Source organism: Orcinus orca, chromosome 19 (genome assembly GCF_937001465.1).
Source record: "Orcinus orca chromosome 19, mOrcOrc1.1, whole genome shotgun sequence".
Lineage (NCBI taxonomy): Eukaryota > Metazoa > Chordata > Mammalia > Artiodactyla > Delphinidae > Orcinus > Orcinus orca.
Window position 1 is genome coordinate 14770201 of NC_064577.1, and position 18595 is coordinate 14788795.

At 47.8% G+C, this 18595-nt stretch overlaps 1 protein-coding gene across 4 annotated transcripts in view; it reads left to right on the forward strand.

The window, feature by feature from the left end:
- The window catches only part of SHISA6 (shisa family member 6), a 250722-nt gene that overhangs the window by 7116 nt on the left and 225011 nt on the right, over positions 1 to 18595 (forward strand). For all 4 annotated transcript variants that reach the window (XM_049702240.1, XM_049702241.1, XM_049702242.1 and 1 more), the window contains exon 2: positions 15650 to 15810. In XM_049702240.1, coding sequence (XP_049558197.1) covers positions 15650 to 15810 — 161 coding nt within the window. The remainder of the gene's footprint in view (positions 1 to 15649; positions 15811 to 18595) is intronic.

Below are 18595 nucleotides of genomic sequence, written 5' to 3' on the forward strand. Positions count from 1 at the left end.
TTCTGAGCACTCACTTTGGGAGGCCACACGCTGATTCTTCTCGGGGAAATATTGCCACGGCTCCTCTCTTGCAAGTGCTCTCAGAGCCCATGCATGCTGTTTTGACTTTTCATGACGGTAGCGTATTTTTATCCTCCTAGGGTAGATGTGATTCTTGTAAGCAGCGATGTCATGGGGCTGAGGCCGATGGATGAAATAGGTGTTTGGCTGGTTATTGATCAGAAATGAAGGGTGCCTCCAGTAAGGAGACCTGCTGGCCCAGGGGCCGTGTCAGCTGCCTCCAAAGGCAGGTGCCCGGAGGAGGCGTCCCGGTATTGAACGGCAGCCCGGCATCAGAGCCCCGTGCGCGTGAGGACCACTAGGAAGGAGCCCCTCCTCTCACTGAAGGATAATTACCGACCTTAAGAAAATCAGCTTCATGCTCTCTCCATGTGTCTGGGCAGACAACGGAGGAGCTGGGAGAGAGGGGAAGAGAAGGGGGTTCAATATGCAGAAAATGGCTCAAATTACTGTCCAGAAAGGGTTAAAAAATGGTCCCACATTTCTGCATGAGAAATGCAACTTGGATTCTTAACTTGATTCTGAGGGTAAAGGGACCCGATTTCTTTGGGATGCGTGCAGCCAGGCTTGGGGTCAGAGCCAGGTGCCGGCTGTGCCCTGCCCTCCCTCCTCTCCACCCGAATGCCAGCCCCTCTGCAGTTTGGCATCCAGACGAGGTCACCACTTGGGCCACAGAGCCATCGACGAGGCAGAAGCGTTTACAAGCACAGGAAGATGGGGTTTCCAGTGAACGTTGCCACTAGAGTCCTAATGTGCATTTCCTGCGCCTCCCCAGACCCCCCAGAAGTGTGTTCATTCCACGAGGTTGATCACAGAAATGGAGCGAGGGTGGGGCAGGCTGAGTTTAAGGGCTGGTGACAAGGGGCCACCAGGTGCAGCAGTTGTGGCCAATTGTTATTCCGCTTTGGTGCTGGGGAAGCAGCGGCTGTGCTGCTGTAGCTGGGGCGGGATTCCTTCTTCCCAGTAAGAGTTAGTGGGTGGCGAGGGGCTGGGGCAGAGCCTGTGACCCTGCCCGCCCCCTAAGAGTCACTCTCGAGCACTCTGGGAGGAGTCCTGCTCTGCGGCTGGGCACCCGCCTCCTCTGCTCAGGCGTCAGGAAGGGGGAAACTCTGTCTCCCAGGAGCTTACAGGGCGCCGTCACCCATCACTCCAGGAAGCTGGTGTTGAGGACCTGAGATCTCAGTCAGATGAGGACTCAAGGTCACATAGGTGAAGCAGGGCGGGGAACAGGAAACACTCCGAAGAGCCCCCCTTCTCTGGGGCTCCCTCTGTACCCGGCATCCTGCGTTATCCCACTGCATCCTTCCACCACCCTGGGTCTGGTGGCCATTTAACAGATGACAAAATCAACTCAAAGAGGCTTAGTAACTTGCCCAGGGTCACATAGCTAGTCCGTGGTTGGTCTCTATCTTCTTTGGGGGCCGACAAGGCAGTTGGCTCTCCCCTTCCTGAATGTAAACGGGTCAGTGATACTCAGACTACTTGAGAAAGCAGAGACCCACACGCTCGTGCCCTGGGACGCGTTATCGCTGTAAGGGACTGGAGGGTGAGTGACCTACAGGCCAGGGTACCTCAGTGCCGGGCTGGTGGCCTCACCTGCATTGCACGCAGGACATGGAGGCGCCCAGGGCAGTGAAAGGGCTCCTCTTCAAGAACGGATGATGTTGGTGGAGGGCTGTGAAGACAATACAGAGAAGGCGTAAAGAATAAAAACAAACGAACCAAACCGCCTGGGTTTTAATTGAAAAAAACCCTTAAAGCAACTCCCCGCCCCCCGGGCAAACCTTTACAGTATTGCAGGGACCCCAGGGCAATTCTGCGGGAGTCCTGGCTCCTGAGAGTAACGGGGCACTAGAGAAAAGAAGTGATTTGGGGGCGAGGAGATGGACCTCGGGCCATTCCCAGTTTTAATTATGGAGAGATGGATGGCTTACAACAGCCCCGTTTATCACAGCTCCCCTCCCTGCCCCATTTATAACCTCAAGCACAGGGCGCGCAAGACCCAGGATTCCGGCCAGCTCACTCCTGCTTCTCTGCCCCACTTCTGCTCTTTGCCGTCTGGTCTTAATTCTCCGCGCCCTGCCTCCTCATTCCTCAATCTTTCCCCGCGTTTCTCTGCTTCTCGGGCCCTGAAGCCCGCTGTCTTGAAAAGCCTGTGAAAGGGAAGGAGCCCTGGGTTTTGCTCTCCAGCTCCAGCCGTTGCGGCTGGTGGCGGTGGTCACGTGTGGTCACGGCCACGGTGGTGGTCCCTGGCGGGGCTCACACCCTGGGGTCTGCAGCTCCAGTGCAGGGGTCCCTGACCATCGGATCGAGGTGGGTGTGGGAGTGTGGAGGTCCTGAGCATTGTTTTCAGCCCCACCCTGGTCGGAGGGGCAGGAGAACCCTTGGTCCTACTTGTCCAGAGCCGCTGCCCCCATCTCGGGACCTGTGGAGCCTGGGTTCCAGCCGGGCGCTGGGTGGCTACGAGCTTGGCCCTGTTCCCTAGTGTTTGGGAGAGGAGTCGCTGCTTTCTGCAGGCTTCACGAACACTCCCGTTCTTCCTCGCTTTTTTGGCCTGTGGTCTCGTGTACTGTTCCCATTAGCTCCGGCATTAAAGTCTCATTACTTAGGACATCTGTCCTCTGGACAGAGTCTCAGTTCCCTTAGCCAAATGTCCTCTTCTGGGAAGGATGCTTCACACCCAGACAGGCAACTCTTCCCTCTTCCTTCCATCCTTCTGCTCCAGCGAGGAGGGATTTGAACCCTGAGAACGTGTGCCGGAGCAAGGAGGCGCAGGAGTGTGTCCAGGATCCATCCATCCCCCCGCTTCTGAGGTCCTGGGATACAGACGCCTGCCGTCATCCAGGGGCGCGGAGGGGGCTGACCCCCTAATAAGCAAAGAAATTGTTGCCAGGAGAGCTTTTCTCCTCCAGCCGTCGGATCGGCCTCGGATCCTATTAGTAGGGACTCTGGCCTCAGTCACCCCGATGTCTGGGCAGCTGAGGGCGGGCTCGTGTTAACCCACCTCCTGAAATGACCAGGCAGGAGGCCCAGCCCAAGTGCTGAGACTGCTCCAGACCTTTCGGAAGAATTTGGTTTCCAGCCTCCCTCTTGGACCCCCTCTGACTTTTTACTGCATCCTGAGAAATTTGCCTGAGCTTTGCCAGGAATGCTATCCCGGTGGCTGCGAAGGCTCTTCGTGCTATGAGAAATCACGCAGCTTTTCTGTTCTCAGGTCCCCAGCTGCCAGCTTCTTACCCTCTCTGAGCATTTGCGAAGAGAACCTGGCTTTTAGCGGAGGATCTGTGGCTTCTCTGTCTCTCTCTTCAGTCACATCATTAAAATGTTTCTTTTTGTTCCTTTCGGTGTATTTGTCCACCGCTGCTGCTTTCTCCATCTGTCCTTCTTGTGATTCCTCTTCTGTTGACTTTTTTTCCTTTCCCGGCTCCCTCCCTTTCTCCTTCTTGAACTTGTCCTGCTGTAACTTCATTAAGCTGCATCAGTTCAGACTCTGCTAATTCAAAATTTATCCAAATTGGACCTCGGCAAAGTTGCTTTTCTTTTCTCTCTCTGATAAAAAGCTGTGATGAACAGATTAATAGCTCAGACAAGACTGCAGAGATTGTGCAGGGTGCATCCGCCAGGCAGAAAGACGGACTGTTTTCAAGCAGGCTCTTCTGCAGACAATTGGCATGCTAATTACAAATCATTCTTATCTGTTCAATAAAGTAGCTCTCCAAAGATCAATGTTTTTTTTTTAGCCTAGTTTGTAATCCTGCGGTGGCCCAGGAAGCAGTAAAAATGCATTTCCTTTAAAGCATTTTATAATTTCCTTGTCTGTTTTATTGACTGGGATTAGCCTGCCCCCGTTTCTGCTGAATTGGTGATACTTGCCTGTAAGGCTGCTTCGAATTCCCTCTGGGGGCCCCCGCTTATTTCCCCTCTTCTTGTTTCTTGTTTCTTTTTTTGTTTCCCCGAATTTCTAGAATCCAGAAACTCTCTCGCGTTTGGCTTTGAGAATTCTGTGACGGATGATGCCACCGCCCAGGGCGCCCCTCATTCCATCTTGCCACAGGGTGACCAGATGGGCACAAGAGGTTAGGGTCCCGAAAGCAGACCTAGCACAGTCGGCCCTGTCTCTGGGGGATAAGAGGACAGAGAACTCTGTCTTTCCTCCCTCCATTCTTTCCCTATGGCCTGTTCCTGCATCGCTGTCCCAACACCACGGTAGGACAAGGTAGGATGTGCCTAGATGCACCCTTATGGAAGAGGACACGGACCTCCCTTGCTTTGCCTGCTTTTGAGGTTCTTGAGGGACCCCTAGCAAAGCCCCCTTTCCCTCACTCTTGGAGGTCGTCATCCATCTTTCCCTGCCTTAGAGCACTTCCTGAGATAGGCAGGCTAACGGCAACTTCTGTCACTTCCTGTGCCCATGACCTTGGGTGAGCCCCTCGGCCCCCTCTGGCCTGTTGGCCCTGCTGTGGGTTGGGGCTATCGAGTTGTGGAGGTGTGTTCATGTCCGGCCCATTCTGATCTCCCGCACACCTGGGAAATTCAGGAACGCAGTCTGTCCTTTCAGACGCAACAGCCCTGTGGTGTAGAAGAAAATGCATTTTCCTCCAACATTCCGTTCACATGAGAAAGCTGTCTTCACGTGGCCTCACGGGAATGCTTGTCTCTAGCATCTTAAACTCATAGACTCTCTTGGGTGAAAGGGGCTGATGAGGTGCTTTCATGCCTCTCCCGCTGGGCGCGCCAGCTGCATCTAGAGCTGGGGCTCCCCCTCCCCCTGGAGGTGGTCCATTCTATTGTTAGGACGCAATTCCAGTTAATTCTCATGGGAAGCCAATATTGACTTCCCTGGCATGAGGTCTGCCCACGTGGGCAACCCCACCCTTGTGTACCCCACCCTTTCAATAGTGGCATGGATGGTAAGGTACTTGAACTTGGAAATGACAATGATGTTTATAATTTTTTTTATAGAAGGAAGAAAAAAAATTGAAGAAAGAAAAGAAGGAAAAAGGGAGGTAGGGAGAAGGAAGAAAAAAAATAACTGAGTCTTTTGCAGAAAATGCTGCCCCGGCCCATTTGACCCATTTGCCCTTTTAATACCCCAACAGGATCCTGATTCGTTTTGCCCATGATGTGAATCCCTTTGGTTTTTATCTCGAAGTTTCCTTGCCTGGTCGCGGAAGCACGATTTGTGATGGCCTCGCAGGAAGAAAACAAATAGACACTCTCTTTGCACTTGGCTTGCAGAGTCCAGGTTCAGGGTTTAGCAAAAGCTGGTGTGTGAGCAGATGCATTTCTGACCTTAGGCCTGAGTGGCAAGTATGGGATGTAGGTGGTCCCTTCCGGGATGACCCGTAGCCACAGCCGTGCCACGTGGCTCCCCCGCCACACCAGGAGTTTTGCCATCTGGCATTGTCGAGTCAGCCTGCGAAGACGCCCCTCTTGCACCTGTACGCGTGGACTTTCGTTGTGGTTCTGTTGGCTGAGCCCCTAGACACGGGGAGGCTGTATTTGGATTGATGTATTAATCGAATGTTTAGTGCTTATGAGGTGCCAGGCTCTGTTCTAAGTGCTCTACAAATAGGAACTCATTTAATCCTCATGATAACCCTAAGAGGTAGACGTTATTTTTGGCCTTATTATTTTGGCCTTATTTTTTTCAACAAGGTCACAGAACCACAGGGCACTTAAGGAGCTGCCTATAGATCACCAGTATCCTGAGTGGCCGGAATTCTGACTCAGGTACTCCGGCTCCAGAATCCCTGTGTTTAGCCAGTGGGCAATACCGCCTTCATTCTGCGTCTCCTGTAGATTCATGTCTGTGTTTATAGCAAGTCAGGAAAATGACACCAAGGGTAGCAACAGTAAGAGCAGCCGTAGGTGCATGTATTAACTCATCTATCACCTGGCTGCCCAAGCGACCCTGCTAACAAGTCTTGGTAGCAGTTTTGTTCTCCCAGGTCCAAACGGTAGCTGACCTTGACACGTCCAGATCTTTGATTCAGGCTCCAACAGTCCACATATCTCTGAAGAAGTCTAGGCTTGGTGTAGATGCTACTGAATTTCCCAGGCCCGGGTAAATTTTCACATGATTCATGAGGCGAGGGATGGCGTGTGTGGAGGAGACGCCGTTAGGGATGAACTGGGGTCCCGGGGGAGGCACGTCGACCCTGTACCTAGCTGCGGCTCGTCATCGAGGGACAGCTCCAGGTCAGGCGCTCATTGGGATGCAGTGACTTGTCTTGCTGGCCTGGAAAACAAAGCAGGCAGGCCGAGCTTTCCCTTGCTAAGTTCGGCTGTGTTTATTGGCCATGATGAATTCCGATTGTGCCGGGGACAACTCAGACCTGCACAACGGCTGGGTGCAGATGCACAAACATTGTTATCACAACAAAGGAGATTCTCCCCATCCATTCGGAGCCTCTGTGTGTGCGGAGAGCGGTCTTGTGCACACACAAAGCCGGCAGCTGTGTTTTTCAAGTGGACTTTGAGAGAACCAGAAAAAAAGGAGAACTAAATTAAGCCATTCTCCTCGGTCCGTGTTTATTAAAAATATATTCACTTCAATTGTCCGGAGTGCGTGTTTCAGAGAAGAAAAGCACCCTGACTGCCCAGTAGATGAGGATGAGGCTGAGGGTAGAGGGCTCTAGCTGTTCCCGGAGTGGCAGAGTCGAGGAAAAGCTCAGTCATCCGGGACTCACATAACCAGAATAGTTTATTTAACCGGAGTAGAACGTCTACACTCTACTTCTGGGAGAAGTACCACAGAAGTAGCTATCAGAATCTTCCGTGGTTCCTTCTCCAGTTTTTATAGGATTCCATTTCCTAGATTGTCTATATTTTATTGAGTTTTCTCTGTGAAGAGAACTAAAGATTAGATTGGTGGCCCTCTCATGGAAGAACTTTGCTTTTTTTTTTTTTTAAAGTAATTATAGTCAGTATATGCTACTTAATTAGGCAGGAATGCTATTAGAAAATTCTTCAAAAACAAGAGTGTTCTCATTAGTCCTTAGGAACAAAAACATTAAGCAGAATAGTTTATTCGTGGAATAGTTCATCTGTTCGGCCTTTTCTCATACCCATCCAACAGCATAAATTTGTTCCTACTGCTCCCGAAAAGAGAAAGGTCCTGACTAGGGGGTCTTAACTATGCAGGTTGCCTTGCCCTTGGCACGGAAAAACTTACCGAACACCAGCTGAACTGATTTCCTCCCTTCCGTGGCATCTATGTGGCTCTCAGATCCAGAGACAGGGCAGAGGCAGAAGGCTGGTTTCCATTTGTTCCACTTCAGTGAGCAGAGATATTCATGGTGTCTTCATGGACAGCATGTTAATTGAGCTCAAAAAGACATCAATAAACTAGGGATCCTAGCTTCCCCACTTCATTTGGGGGGAACTGAAGTTTTACCCCCTGCTCCATGAGTGAAGATTGGGAAAAAACAATTCCAAGTTTTTATCTGGCACTCTTTGGCCACGTTTGTTTTCAAACTTGGAAGCTCCGTGAAGTCCAGGGACTGCTGAATGGAGGGTAAGAACTTGGTAGGGTAGGGCTCTGGCTCTTATTCTGGCCTCATGCACAGCAGGAGTCTAAAGAAGTATATTGGCGTTCTACTCAGAATTTCATTTGATAGAAGGTTGCCCGCTAAGTGTAAAAACTTTCATAGCTGTTGATGGTCATGACTCACTAAGGTGAATAGAAATGGGCAGTTGGGTGACCACTGAGTTCTGTCTGGGTAGATTTTTCTACTAACGATTGAACGCGCTCTATATCTCCTGTTCAGAGACCACTGCGGGAACACAGTCGGTGAAAAAATAAATGTGATTAAGTGGATGGAGGATTGGAAGGAAAGATGGATGGATGGATGGATGGATGGATGGATGGATGGATGGGGTGTTGGATAGATGGATGGATGGATGGATGGATGGATGGGTGGACAAATGGGTGAACGGAAAATTCAGTGGTATAAAGTCAGCCTCTGTAGTGTAACAGAGGCTACTTATGTTTGAAATCTGGATTTACCACTTACCAGCTCTGTGACCTCAGACAAGATATCTGACCTCTCAAAGTCTTAGTTTTCTCATCAGCAAAATATGGCTACTGATAGCACCTACTGTATAGGATCATTTTGAGGATTATATAAGATAATGCATAAAAGAGTTGAGCACTCTGTCTGGCACATAGTAATGGCTCAATAAATTATAGCCCTTAATTTCCCAAGCTGGCAAGACTATGAAGCAAAGTTATAACCAAGGTTCTGTTTATTTTTCTCATGTTAAGGGAATCATTTGCCATTTTAAGAAAGATTTCGTATCTTGAATACAGGGGGCAACACATCGAAATGTTGACCAGGCTTGGTCCCTACAGGAATTGCAATAACTTAACACTTGGGGAAATTCAAACACACTTTCATTCCTTGGGAACACTGACAACATTAACCAAGGTGTTAAGTTAATAAATAATTGGTCTTGACCTGAACCACTCATTGACTAATTGTTTCTCCATGCCCTAATATTAACTGGCATTTGCTAAATTAGCAGACCCAGCTGGAGAGACTGGAAGGACTCATTCAAGCTGACAGTCCCTAGGAAAGTGAGATGTATATAAAAGGCAGTCCCACTGAGCAGAGGGACATCAGGGCTCCAGCCAGAAGCCCTGCGTTGAAATTTCGGTTCCATCACGTTCTCATCCTAGAATTAGTCTGAGCCTCAGTTTCGTGTTTAAAATTGGGGTAACCGTAGCTGCAAAGGTCCCAGGTTTAGCATGGCCGCCACGCCGGACAAGGCAGGTAAAGCCCTTAGAACGTGTTCAGTGCTATCCATATGTAAGATGGGATCTCAGTTTTGCAGATGGTTAATATACAAGCAACGAGTCCTGAAGAACGCAGAAATTTCCTGGCTTGAGTGATCAGAATGACTGTTTCCCCTGTTCAGATTTGCTGCCCAATTAATTAACTCTCCCCTGCTCGCCACACACCCACGAAAGCCAAGGAGTCCATGTGCAGCGAACCAAGGCAATTAGGTAGATAATTCAGGCAAAAAGCATTCCTTTGTTTCCTATATCCAGATATTGCAGCAAAGTGGCTCTGGGGGAGGGGGAGATTGGGGGATTGGGATGAGCAGGACAAAGAACCAGATTCTTCAGGGTCTTAAATTAGACCTCTGTAGTGGGCACGGGGCGCGGGGCTGCCCTTGGCTGGGAACCAGCCTCACTCCTCACTGGCCCGTCTCTGTCTCTCACCCGCAGATGCTCTTTCCCTGGGAAGGTCTCTCTCTGATCCCATCTCCCTATCTCTCACCTTCTGAATCTCATTCTTTCTCTGAGTTTCTCTGTGTCCCATTTTCTCTCTGGCTCTGTCTGCCTGTCTATCTGTGACCCTCTGTCTCCCCGCCCCCCGACTCTTTCTCATTGTTATCTTTCTCTACTCTGTCGTCTCTGCACCTCTCCCTCAGCCTCTCTCTGGCTCTGAGTCTCTGACACCCTTCCCATCTGTTTGGCTCCCTTTCTGTCCATCTCTTCCCTCCCTTTGTTTCCTTTCCCTCTCCTTCTGTCTCCACCTCTGTCCCTCTGTCGCTCCCTTTCTCTCGGTTTGTCACTGTCTGTCCCTCTCTCTCCCCCCCACTTCCGACCCCAAAGGGGTCTCTGTCCCTTTCTTTGACCCTGAGAGCTGCAGCCACTCTCTCACAAAATCTGCTTCCCATTTCCTCAATGACCAATTTTCTTTCCTACGGTGAGAAAGTAGCTCAGGCCTTAACCCATTTCCTCCGGCGTCTCCAAATTAATTAGGTGAGATTGGGATCGCACATTTCAGAATTAGAATAATACCTATCCAGCACCCTGGAGAGAAGGGGATGGAAGGTGGAGAGGAGTGGGGGTGAGAAGGGGAGGTCACGGAGCTGAAGAGCTGAGGGAAGGGTGTGTGAGCTGAAAGAGGGGGACCCAGCACCATCTGGGAACGAGGCCCACCTTTCTGGCTGCCGGAGGGCACTGGGAAAAGGGGGCTCTCGGAGGACGGTGCTTAGGCGGTCAGGATCACATCCCTGGCTCCTGTCCTCCTCGTTGGGACCACACAGGGCAGGGTCCCTGCCCCCAGCTAGCCTGACTCTTCAGCACATCCATCAGCTCAGCCCTGCCAACAGGGCACTTGGAGAGGGTACCACGCAAGTTATTACCTTTAGGAGGAGACAGCTTGGCTGTAACCCAGTTAAAACTCATTCACCAGCAGCAAGCCAGAGGCAAGCAGAGATGCTCTGGGGAGCCTGCTGGTCTCCAAAGAGGTGTCTTCCCCCTTACATCTCATCTCTCAGGGCCTGCAGCCTGCAGGGCTTCTCAGGAGATGGGCCCTGAGAGTCCCCTTCTCCCAGCACCCCCCCCCCCCCCCGCCCCCGGGAGTGCTGATCTCAGTTTGAAAATCTCTTCTCTGCTGGATCCTCCTTGGCCAATAAGCCTGGAGCGAATCTGCTGTGAGTTTGCCATTTACACTGTCCATATGGACAAAAGGGACGAAAGCCCTGCAAGGATGGAAATCTTCACTCCTTTCTCTCTTTGTTTGTTTCTTTCTTTTAAATGAATTTTTATTGAAGTATAGTTGATTTACAATGTTGTGTTAGTTTCTTCTGTACGGCAAAGTGAATCAGCTATACGTATACATATATCCCCTCTTCTCCTTCCCATTTAGGCCAGCACAGAGCATAAGAGTTCCCTGTGCTATACAGAGGTTCTCATTAGTTATCTCATTTTACTCATAGCATCAGTAGTGTATATGTGTCAATCCCGGTCTCCCAATTCCTCCCACCACCACTTCCCCCTTGGTATCCATACGTTTGATCTCCACGTCTGTGTCTCTATTTCTGCTCTGCAAATAAGATCATCTATACCATTTTTCTAGATTCCACATATATGTGTTAATATATGATATTTGCTTTTCTCTTTCTGACTTACTTCACTGTGTATGGCAGTCTCTAGGTCCATCCGCATCCCTACAGATGATCCATTTTCGTTCCTTTCTATGGCTGAGTAATATTCCATTGTATATATGTACCACATCTTCTTTATCCATTCCTCTGTTGATGGACATTTAGGTTGCTTCCATGTCCTGGCTATTGTAAATAGTCCTGCAATGAACACTGGGGTGCATGTGTCTTTCTGAATTATATTTTTCTCTGGGTGTATGCCTAGTAGTGGGATTGCTGGATCATATGGTAGTTCTATTTTTAGTTTTTTAAGGAACCTCCATACTGTTCTCCATAGTGGCTGTATGAATTTACACTCCCACCAACAGTGCAAGAGGGTTCCCTTTTCTCTACACCCTCTCCAGCATTTATTGTTCATGGATTTTTTGATCCTGACCATTCTGACCAGTGTGAGGTCATACCTCATTGTAGTTTTGAATTGCATTTCTCTAATAATTAGCGATGTTGAGCATCTTTTCACGTGTTTGTTGGCCATCCTTTCTCTCTTTGAATAATGGCTGAGCAATGTGCCAAGACCCGAGGATACACTGATGGCCCAGACACCCAAGATCCCCTGACTTCAAATGTTCATCTCAGGGTCTCCAGCCCTAGTTGTCCCAGAGCCCAGCCTAGTGTCCGACCTTGGTACACATCTCTGGAACTAGACTGCACTGAGCATTAATCAAAGACCCACTTCATGTAGTGCTGTGTAGATGCAGGTCTGAGTTTCTCAGCCTTGCCACTGTCGGCGTCTTGGGTGGGATAATTCTTTGCTGTAGGGGGCTGTCCTGTGCATTGTAGGATGTCTAGCAGCACTCCTGGCCTCTACCCACCAGTTTGCCCATAGCACTTCCCTCCCCAGTTGTGTGACAACCAAAAATGTCTCCAGCCATTGCCAACTGTCCCCTGAGGGGCAAAATCATTGTCGTTGATGTAGATTTAGTACTGACCTTCCCAAAGTGTGGTCTTAACCACATGACTCCGTTTTCTTTCGTCGATAAATGAGAGGTCTTTGTAAGAACGTGAGAGGCAAGAAAAAGAATATAAGCTTTCTTTGTGTAATAGCAGCTTTATCGGGCTGTGATTCACCTCCCATAGAATTCATCCTTACATTTTCAATCGTCCGATTCAGTGATTTTTATACATTCACAGAGTTGTCCAGCTATCACTGCTAGCTGGTTTTAGAACATTTTCATCATCCCCAAGAGAAAACCTGTACCTGTTAGCAATCCTTCTTCATTTGCCCCTCCCCCAGCCCCTGGTAACCACCAATCGACTTTCTGTTGCTGTGGATCTGCCTAATCTGCATATTTTATATACACAGAATCATAACATGTGGTCTTTCACGACTGGATTCTTTGACTTAGCATGTTTTCAAGGTCCGTTCATGTTGTAGCACATATCAGAACAGCATTGCTCTTTTAAGGCTAAATAATAATACATTGTGTGAATACGCTACATTTTGTTGATCCATTCTTCAGTTGATGGACATTTGGGTTACTTCCATGGAGAATTCCCTGGCAGTCCAGTGGTTAGGACTCAGCACTTTCACTGCTCGGGCTCCGGGTTCAACCCGTGGTCGGCGACCTAGGATCCTGCAAGCCATGCAGTGTGCGCAAAAAATAAAATAAAAAATAGAAATAAAACATTTCATTGATGTATTATAATAAATAAAATAAAATATGCACAAACCAACTTGAATGGGCCTCTGTAAAAAAAAGATAATGCTGCTATGAACTTTCATATACAAGTTTTGTGTAGGCGTATGTTTTCATTTCTGTTGGGCATGTACCTAGGAGTATTTTAATTGCTAGGCCATATAGTAACTCTGTTTAGTATTTTGAGGAACTGCCAGACTGTTTACCAAAGGGTCTGCACCGTTTCACATTCCCACCAGTAGTTTATAAAGGCTCCAATTTCTCCACGTCCTTGCCAACATTTGGTATTTTCTTTTTGGTTATAGCTATCCTGGTGGGTGTAAAGGGTTATCTCATTGTGTTTTCGATTTGTGTTTTCCTGATGACTAGTGATGTTGAGCTACTTTTCATGTGTACCTTTTCTGGAGAAATGTCTGATTATATCTTGTCCGTTTTAAAATTGGGTTGTTTGGTTTTTATTGTTGAATTTTAAGAGTTCTTTATATATTCTGGATGCAAATCTCTTAGCAAAAATATGATTTGCAAATATTTTCTCCCATTCCGTGGGTGTCTTTCATTTTCTTCAAGCTGCTCTGATGCAGAAACGTTTTTAGTTTTGATGAAGCCTAGTTTACCTGTTTTTTTCTTTCTTTCCTTGTGCTTTTGGTGTCATATCTAAGAAACCATTGCCAAATCCGAGGTCACAAAGATTTACTTCTCAATTTTTTTCTAAGAGTTTATAGTTTTAGCTCTAAATATTTAGGTCCATTTTGAGAATCCAACTTATTCTTTTGCATGTGGATATCCATTTGTTGAAGGAACTTCTTTCCCCATGATCATGACACCCTTGTTAAAAATCAGTTGAACGTAGATGTATGGGTTTATTTTTGGACTCTTCAATTTGATTCCATTGGTCTGTATTCCTGTTATAACTTTTTTTTTAAATTTTTATTTATTTTTATTTTTGGCTGCGTTGGGTCTTTGTTGTGGTGCATGGGCTTCTCACTGCGGTGGATTCTCTTGTTGCAGAGCATGGGCTCTAGGCGCGTGGGCTTCAGTAGTTGTGGCTTGCGTGCTCTAGAGCGCAGGCTCAGTAGTTGTGGCGCACGGGCTTCATTGTTCTGCGGCATGTGGGATCTTCCCGAACCAGGGCTCGAACCCGTGTACCCTGCATCAGCAGGCGGATTCTTACCCACTGTGCCACCAGGGAAGCCCTCTGTTATAACTTTTAAGTCACTGTTTCCTTACCATAGAAAGATGGTAGGAAAGTGCCTTTGATAAACAGAAGGGTGAAGGAATCAAGGTAACGTGCATGGATGTGTGGTTAAAAAGTATATAAAATATTGATCACATTTTGGAATTAAAAGGGATCTTAGAGGTCATGTTAGTTTAAACCCTTTGTTTTGCTGATGGGGGATAAAAAGATTAAATTTCGACTTCAGAGGTTAACAAATCTGCCCAAAGATTTACGACTCATCGTTGGCAGAGCTGGGCAGAGCTGGTATTAGAACCCAAATCTCTTTGATTTGGTAGGGCAATGTTTTTTCTTATTCCAGGCCCCAGGTCTGCCTGGACTTCCTTTACCAAACGAGTGAGGTTCTGTCTTCCCCTCCCTCACTTCTTGGTCCACAGAAGTGAATGGGGTGGTGGCGTGTGTCTGCTGTTTCCCTTAGAGCCTGAGAAAAAAGAAAGCCAGTGCGAGGAAAGCATTTGGAAAATCTGAAATTGCTATATAAATGCCACTAAATGATAAGATTACCAGTTTGATGGTCCTCTCCCAGGAAGGTTCAGCATGTCAGGGGCGGCATAATGAAAGGAAACTCTCTACTCCCAGACACGTTTTAAACTGCTGCGGTTGGTGGTTACTTTTCAACGGAGGCAGGGTGTGGGGAGCTGGAATTCCAGGGGACTGAAGCCTCAAAGTGGGCTGTGTGTAGCCAGGTCTCAGGTGGGCCGGGCTGGCCGGGAGAGGCCTGGGGCGTGGTGCCTCGCCCACCCCTCAGGGACCCAGGTAGATGGAAGAGTTCCTCCTGGCTCGTGCACTCAGAATGGGGCGCCTGGCCCTGAAATGACAGTGTCCGATGGTGGTCCCTTGTGGCTCCTCAGAACATACCTGCATGTCTGTTTCCCACTGACAGTGGTATCACCTGTCCCACCCAGAGGGAGTCCTGTTCCAAACCACGTCGGGGAGCGATTTCCCCTAGATGCTGAGCCCCTAGAGGGTAGGAATTGTGTTCTCTTTACCTCTGTCTCTGCTGTGACTAATGCATGCTGAGTCCTCAGTAAACATATGTTTGGCTGTTGAAGAGAGGTGTTGGGTGAATAGAAGCTGCTCTCGGGGTACATGGGTCCCTTGCAGAGGGCATGGACCTCTCCAGCTACAGCAGCATCTCTGTGCCTCTCTCTTTCCTTCCTGTGTCTCTGATTGCTTCTTCCTCTAAGCTTCAGCTGCATTCACTGTCTGCACTGTCCGTGTGTTCTGATATTTATCATTTTATCTGTATGTCGTGTCTTTGCAGCTAAATCACACCTTTCTTTGACAAGGGGAGCTCTGTTTTGTACTTATTTGGGTCTCCCGTGTAGAGTACATGCTCCTTGGTGTGTGTCTTTCCATGGGGAAGTTGGTCCCCCTGATATTAGTCACCTGCCGCTGAACTTGAGGCCAGTGGTGGCCGCCCTTCACTGAAGTGGCATTCCACGGGCCAGTTGCTGTCGTATCTGCATGGCATACGGGCTTATTTGGGGAGCCAGCATTTTGAAAGGGCTCAGAGTTGATTGGTGGGAAATGAATGAAAGAAGGAAACCTTAATCACAGCCTTTTAGTGCCTGTACCCCCAGGCATGGCAGCCTCTCCCCTGTATCCCCACTGAGACCAGCACCAGATGATGCTGTGACTGTAACTGAATACTGGGTCTCCGTCCATCAAAGGGCCGATGATAGTAGCCCAGCTTTCTTTGTGGTTGCACTCACCAGCTCGGTGGATCTCACTGTGTGGTCTCCTCCTCTTTCAGGGCTCTGGCCGACATCTTAAGACAACAGGGACCAATCCCCATAGCACACTGTGAAAGAGAAACTATCTCGGCTATCGATAGCTCTCCCAAAGAGAACACGCCGGTCAGATCATCCTCGAAAAACCACTACACTCCCGTGCGCACGGCCAAGCAGACTCCAGGTAAGTGAGAGCTGATCACCTTGCATCTTTGCTGAGGCTGGTGAGAAGTTTCGGTGGTGTTTCTGCTTCAGCTGGGCAGGAGCCGGTCCTGAAGCCCTGGGCAGGTGGCTTGTGGAAGAGTCTGGGGACTGTTCCCCTGCGGAGAGAGTGGCGTGGGAGACTGCCACCAGTGAGTGTCCAGGCTGGAGCAGAGCTGTTGGTTTAGGGCGTCTGTGATTTAGTGAATGTCTGCGTAATCCTCTTCCCTGAAAGGAGCTTGCAGTAGCCTTGGTGGTGGAGTATGGTCACCTTCTTGCTCACATGGTGGGAAGGTAGATATCTGACAAGAAGTGGCTGCACTCAGACGTAGAGACGGATGAACTGTCGGAATCTCAAAGGGACTTCCTGAGAGTAAGGATTATGTTCAAAGGGACTTCCTGAGAGTAAGGATTATGTCTGTGTTGTAGGGTTACTCTTTTCTGTGCTCTGTGGATTCTCTGGATATATGATGAGTTGCCATGTGATAGTAATATACCTTTTGCTCTTTACTTGGTCTTTATTGTAACCCATGTGGAACAATAAACAAAGCAAGGAAATAATGATAAATAATATAACCTCAGATTTATTGGGATCTTGTGCTGTGCCAAGGGTTATGCTGAACATTTTACATGTATTGTCTTACTTATTTTTCACAGCAATCTTAGAAGTGCTTGTATTATCTTCTTTTTATGTGTGGAACAGAAAGGCTCAGTAATTTTCCCAAGCACACACGGTTGGTAAGAAAGCAAGCCGGCAGTCAAACTGAGGCATGTAGGTAACAACGGTCAGGTCTAGAAACCCTAGTGTCCTAATCCAGTTTGGGACATGAATCCAAAGTATCTGGGTGGATGGTCTCCTTATAAGTGCAGGTGGGGAGCTCATCTCTTACTGTGAGCATTACCAGTCTACTACTGACTCCAGTCTCAGACACAGCTTCTGCTTTGATACTTGGATTTGAAATCTTCACATCTGTCACCCTATAGCTTTTCAAACGATGGGCTATATGGTCTGAACTAAACCTGCAATAAAGATATGCAGCCACTAGGTGGCAATAGAAGTGTCCCAAATTCAAACTAGCAGATGTGCTGTTGAAACCAAATTGGTTTTCCATTCATTCTTTAATTTTCTTAAATTTATTAAATCAGAAATCACATACTTGCCTTTAAGGTAATAAGAGTTAAGTCATTTGAGACTCTGATAAAAGTTAAGGACATTCGCCTCCCCCAAATATATACATATGAATATATATATCCATCCAACATTTTGCATAGGATTTAAGGGCATTCATAGACCCTTCTGAAGTTAAAAATCCCTGACTTAAAAGTAAGGATGAGAGATCCACCTTTTCAAAAAGTCTAAGATGCATTTTTAGCCTGAATATCATAGATGTTTAAAATGTAAGCAGTAGAAGAAGTGGGCAAAAACCCTGACACCAGTAGTTGTCTCCCTCGCTGCATAGTAGAATCACCTGGGGAAGCTCTTAAAAATGCTGATGATGCTGGTGCCTGGGCCTCACAAATTAACCAGAATTTCTAGGGATGCTGCTGGCAGCAGTATTTTAAAAAATCACTTGAAAGTGATTCTAACATGCAAGACAGAATAAAGAACCACTCGTCCAGATGGATTCCTTTATTTTATGAAGGAAGACACTGAAAGGTTTTACCAGTAGTTCTCAAACTCGGCTGCACATTGGAATCACCTGGGGAGCTTTAAAAATTAAGGGTACCTGGGCCCCACCCCCAGAGATCATAGTTTAATTGATGTGGGGGCGCGGCCTGAGCGGGAGGTGATTTTAATATGGAGCAGAGTTTGGGAATCACTGGGCTGTGGAAATTGCAGAAAGGTGCCATTCTAACTAATGTTTTGAAGTCAGGCTCCTCCAGAACGTTGTCTGTGATTCTGGAACTTCAGGTCACTCTGGTACCCAAAGTACCCCTGGGAGCTTACCTTCATCCCTCTCTCTTCCAATTTTCTCTGTCTTATTCACAAACCAGCTAGTTCCCAGCCACTGAGTCCAGACTGATTAAGTGGATGGTCTAGATTTGCCCTTAAATGCCTTTCACAGGGAGGGAAGATTTGTCATTTCTTCTGGTTCCTATATACATCCTCTCCTCTGTTAATCTGAGAAGAGAAGCTTAAAGTTAAATGATTCACTCCTATGTTTTGAGAAATCCCTCCTATGTATTTCTCAAATTGGAACTCTTTACTTGGCTTTTAGAGATGGGAATTGTTCCCTGGCCCAGAAAGCATTCTTAGTGGTGATGCTTATATTTAAAAGCAATTTCATAACTATCTGCAACATCTACAGCTTGTAATGGACACAGCTGCTTTTCCGAATAGCTGATCCTTCGCCACAGAAGACCGCATTTTGAGCAGAAGTCTAAACAGAACGTTGTATCGGTGTTCAAAGTGGTGATTTACTGTGATTTTTGCCACTGGTCAAATCCACAGATCACCGATCATAGGAGGATGGTGGCAAGAGTCTTGTAGAGGGATCTTGAGGACAGAAATCCCAGGAGGCATCATAGCATATGAGTAGTTTTGCTACTCAAAATACTGTCCAAGGACCAGGCACATCAGCCGTTTGTGAGAAATGCAGAATCTCAGGCTCCATCTCACCCGATGAAGGAGAACCTGCATTTTCATGAGATCACATAGCAAGTGAAATTTGAGAAGCCCTGGAAAAACATGGGCTCTGACATTTGCGTCTCAGTTTGTTTTCTGAGCCCGTCACATGCTTGTATGTGACCTGGACAAGTTTCTTTGT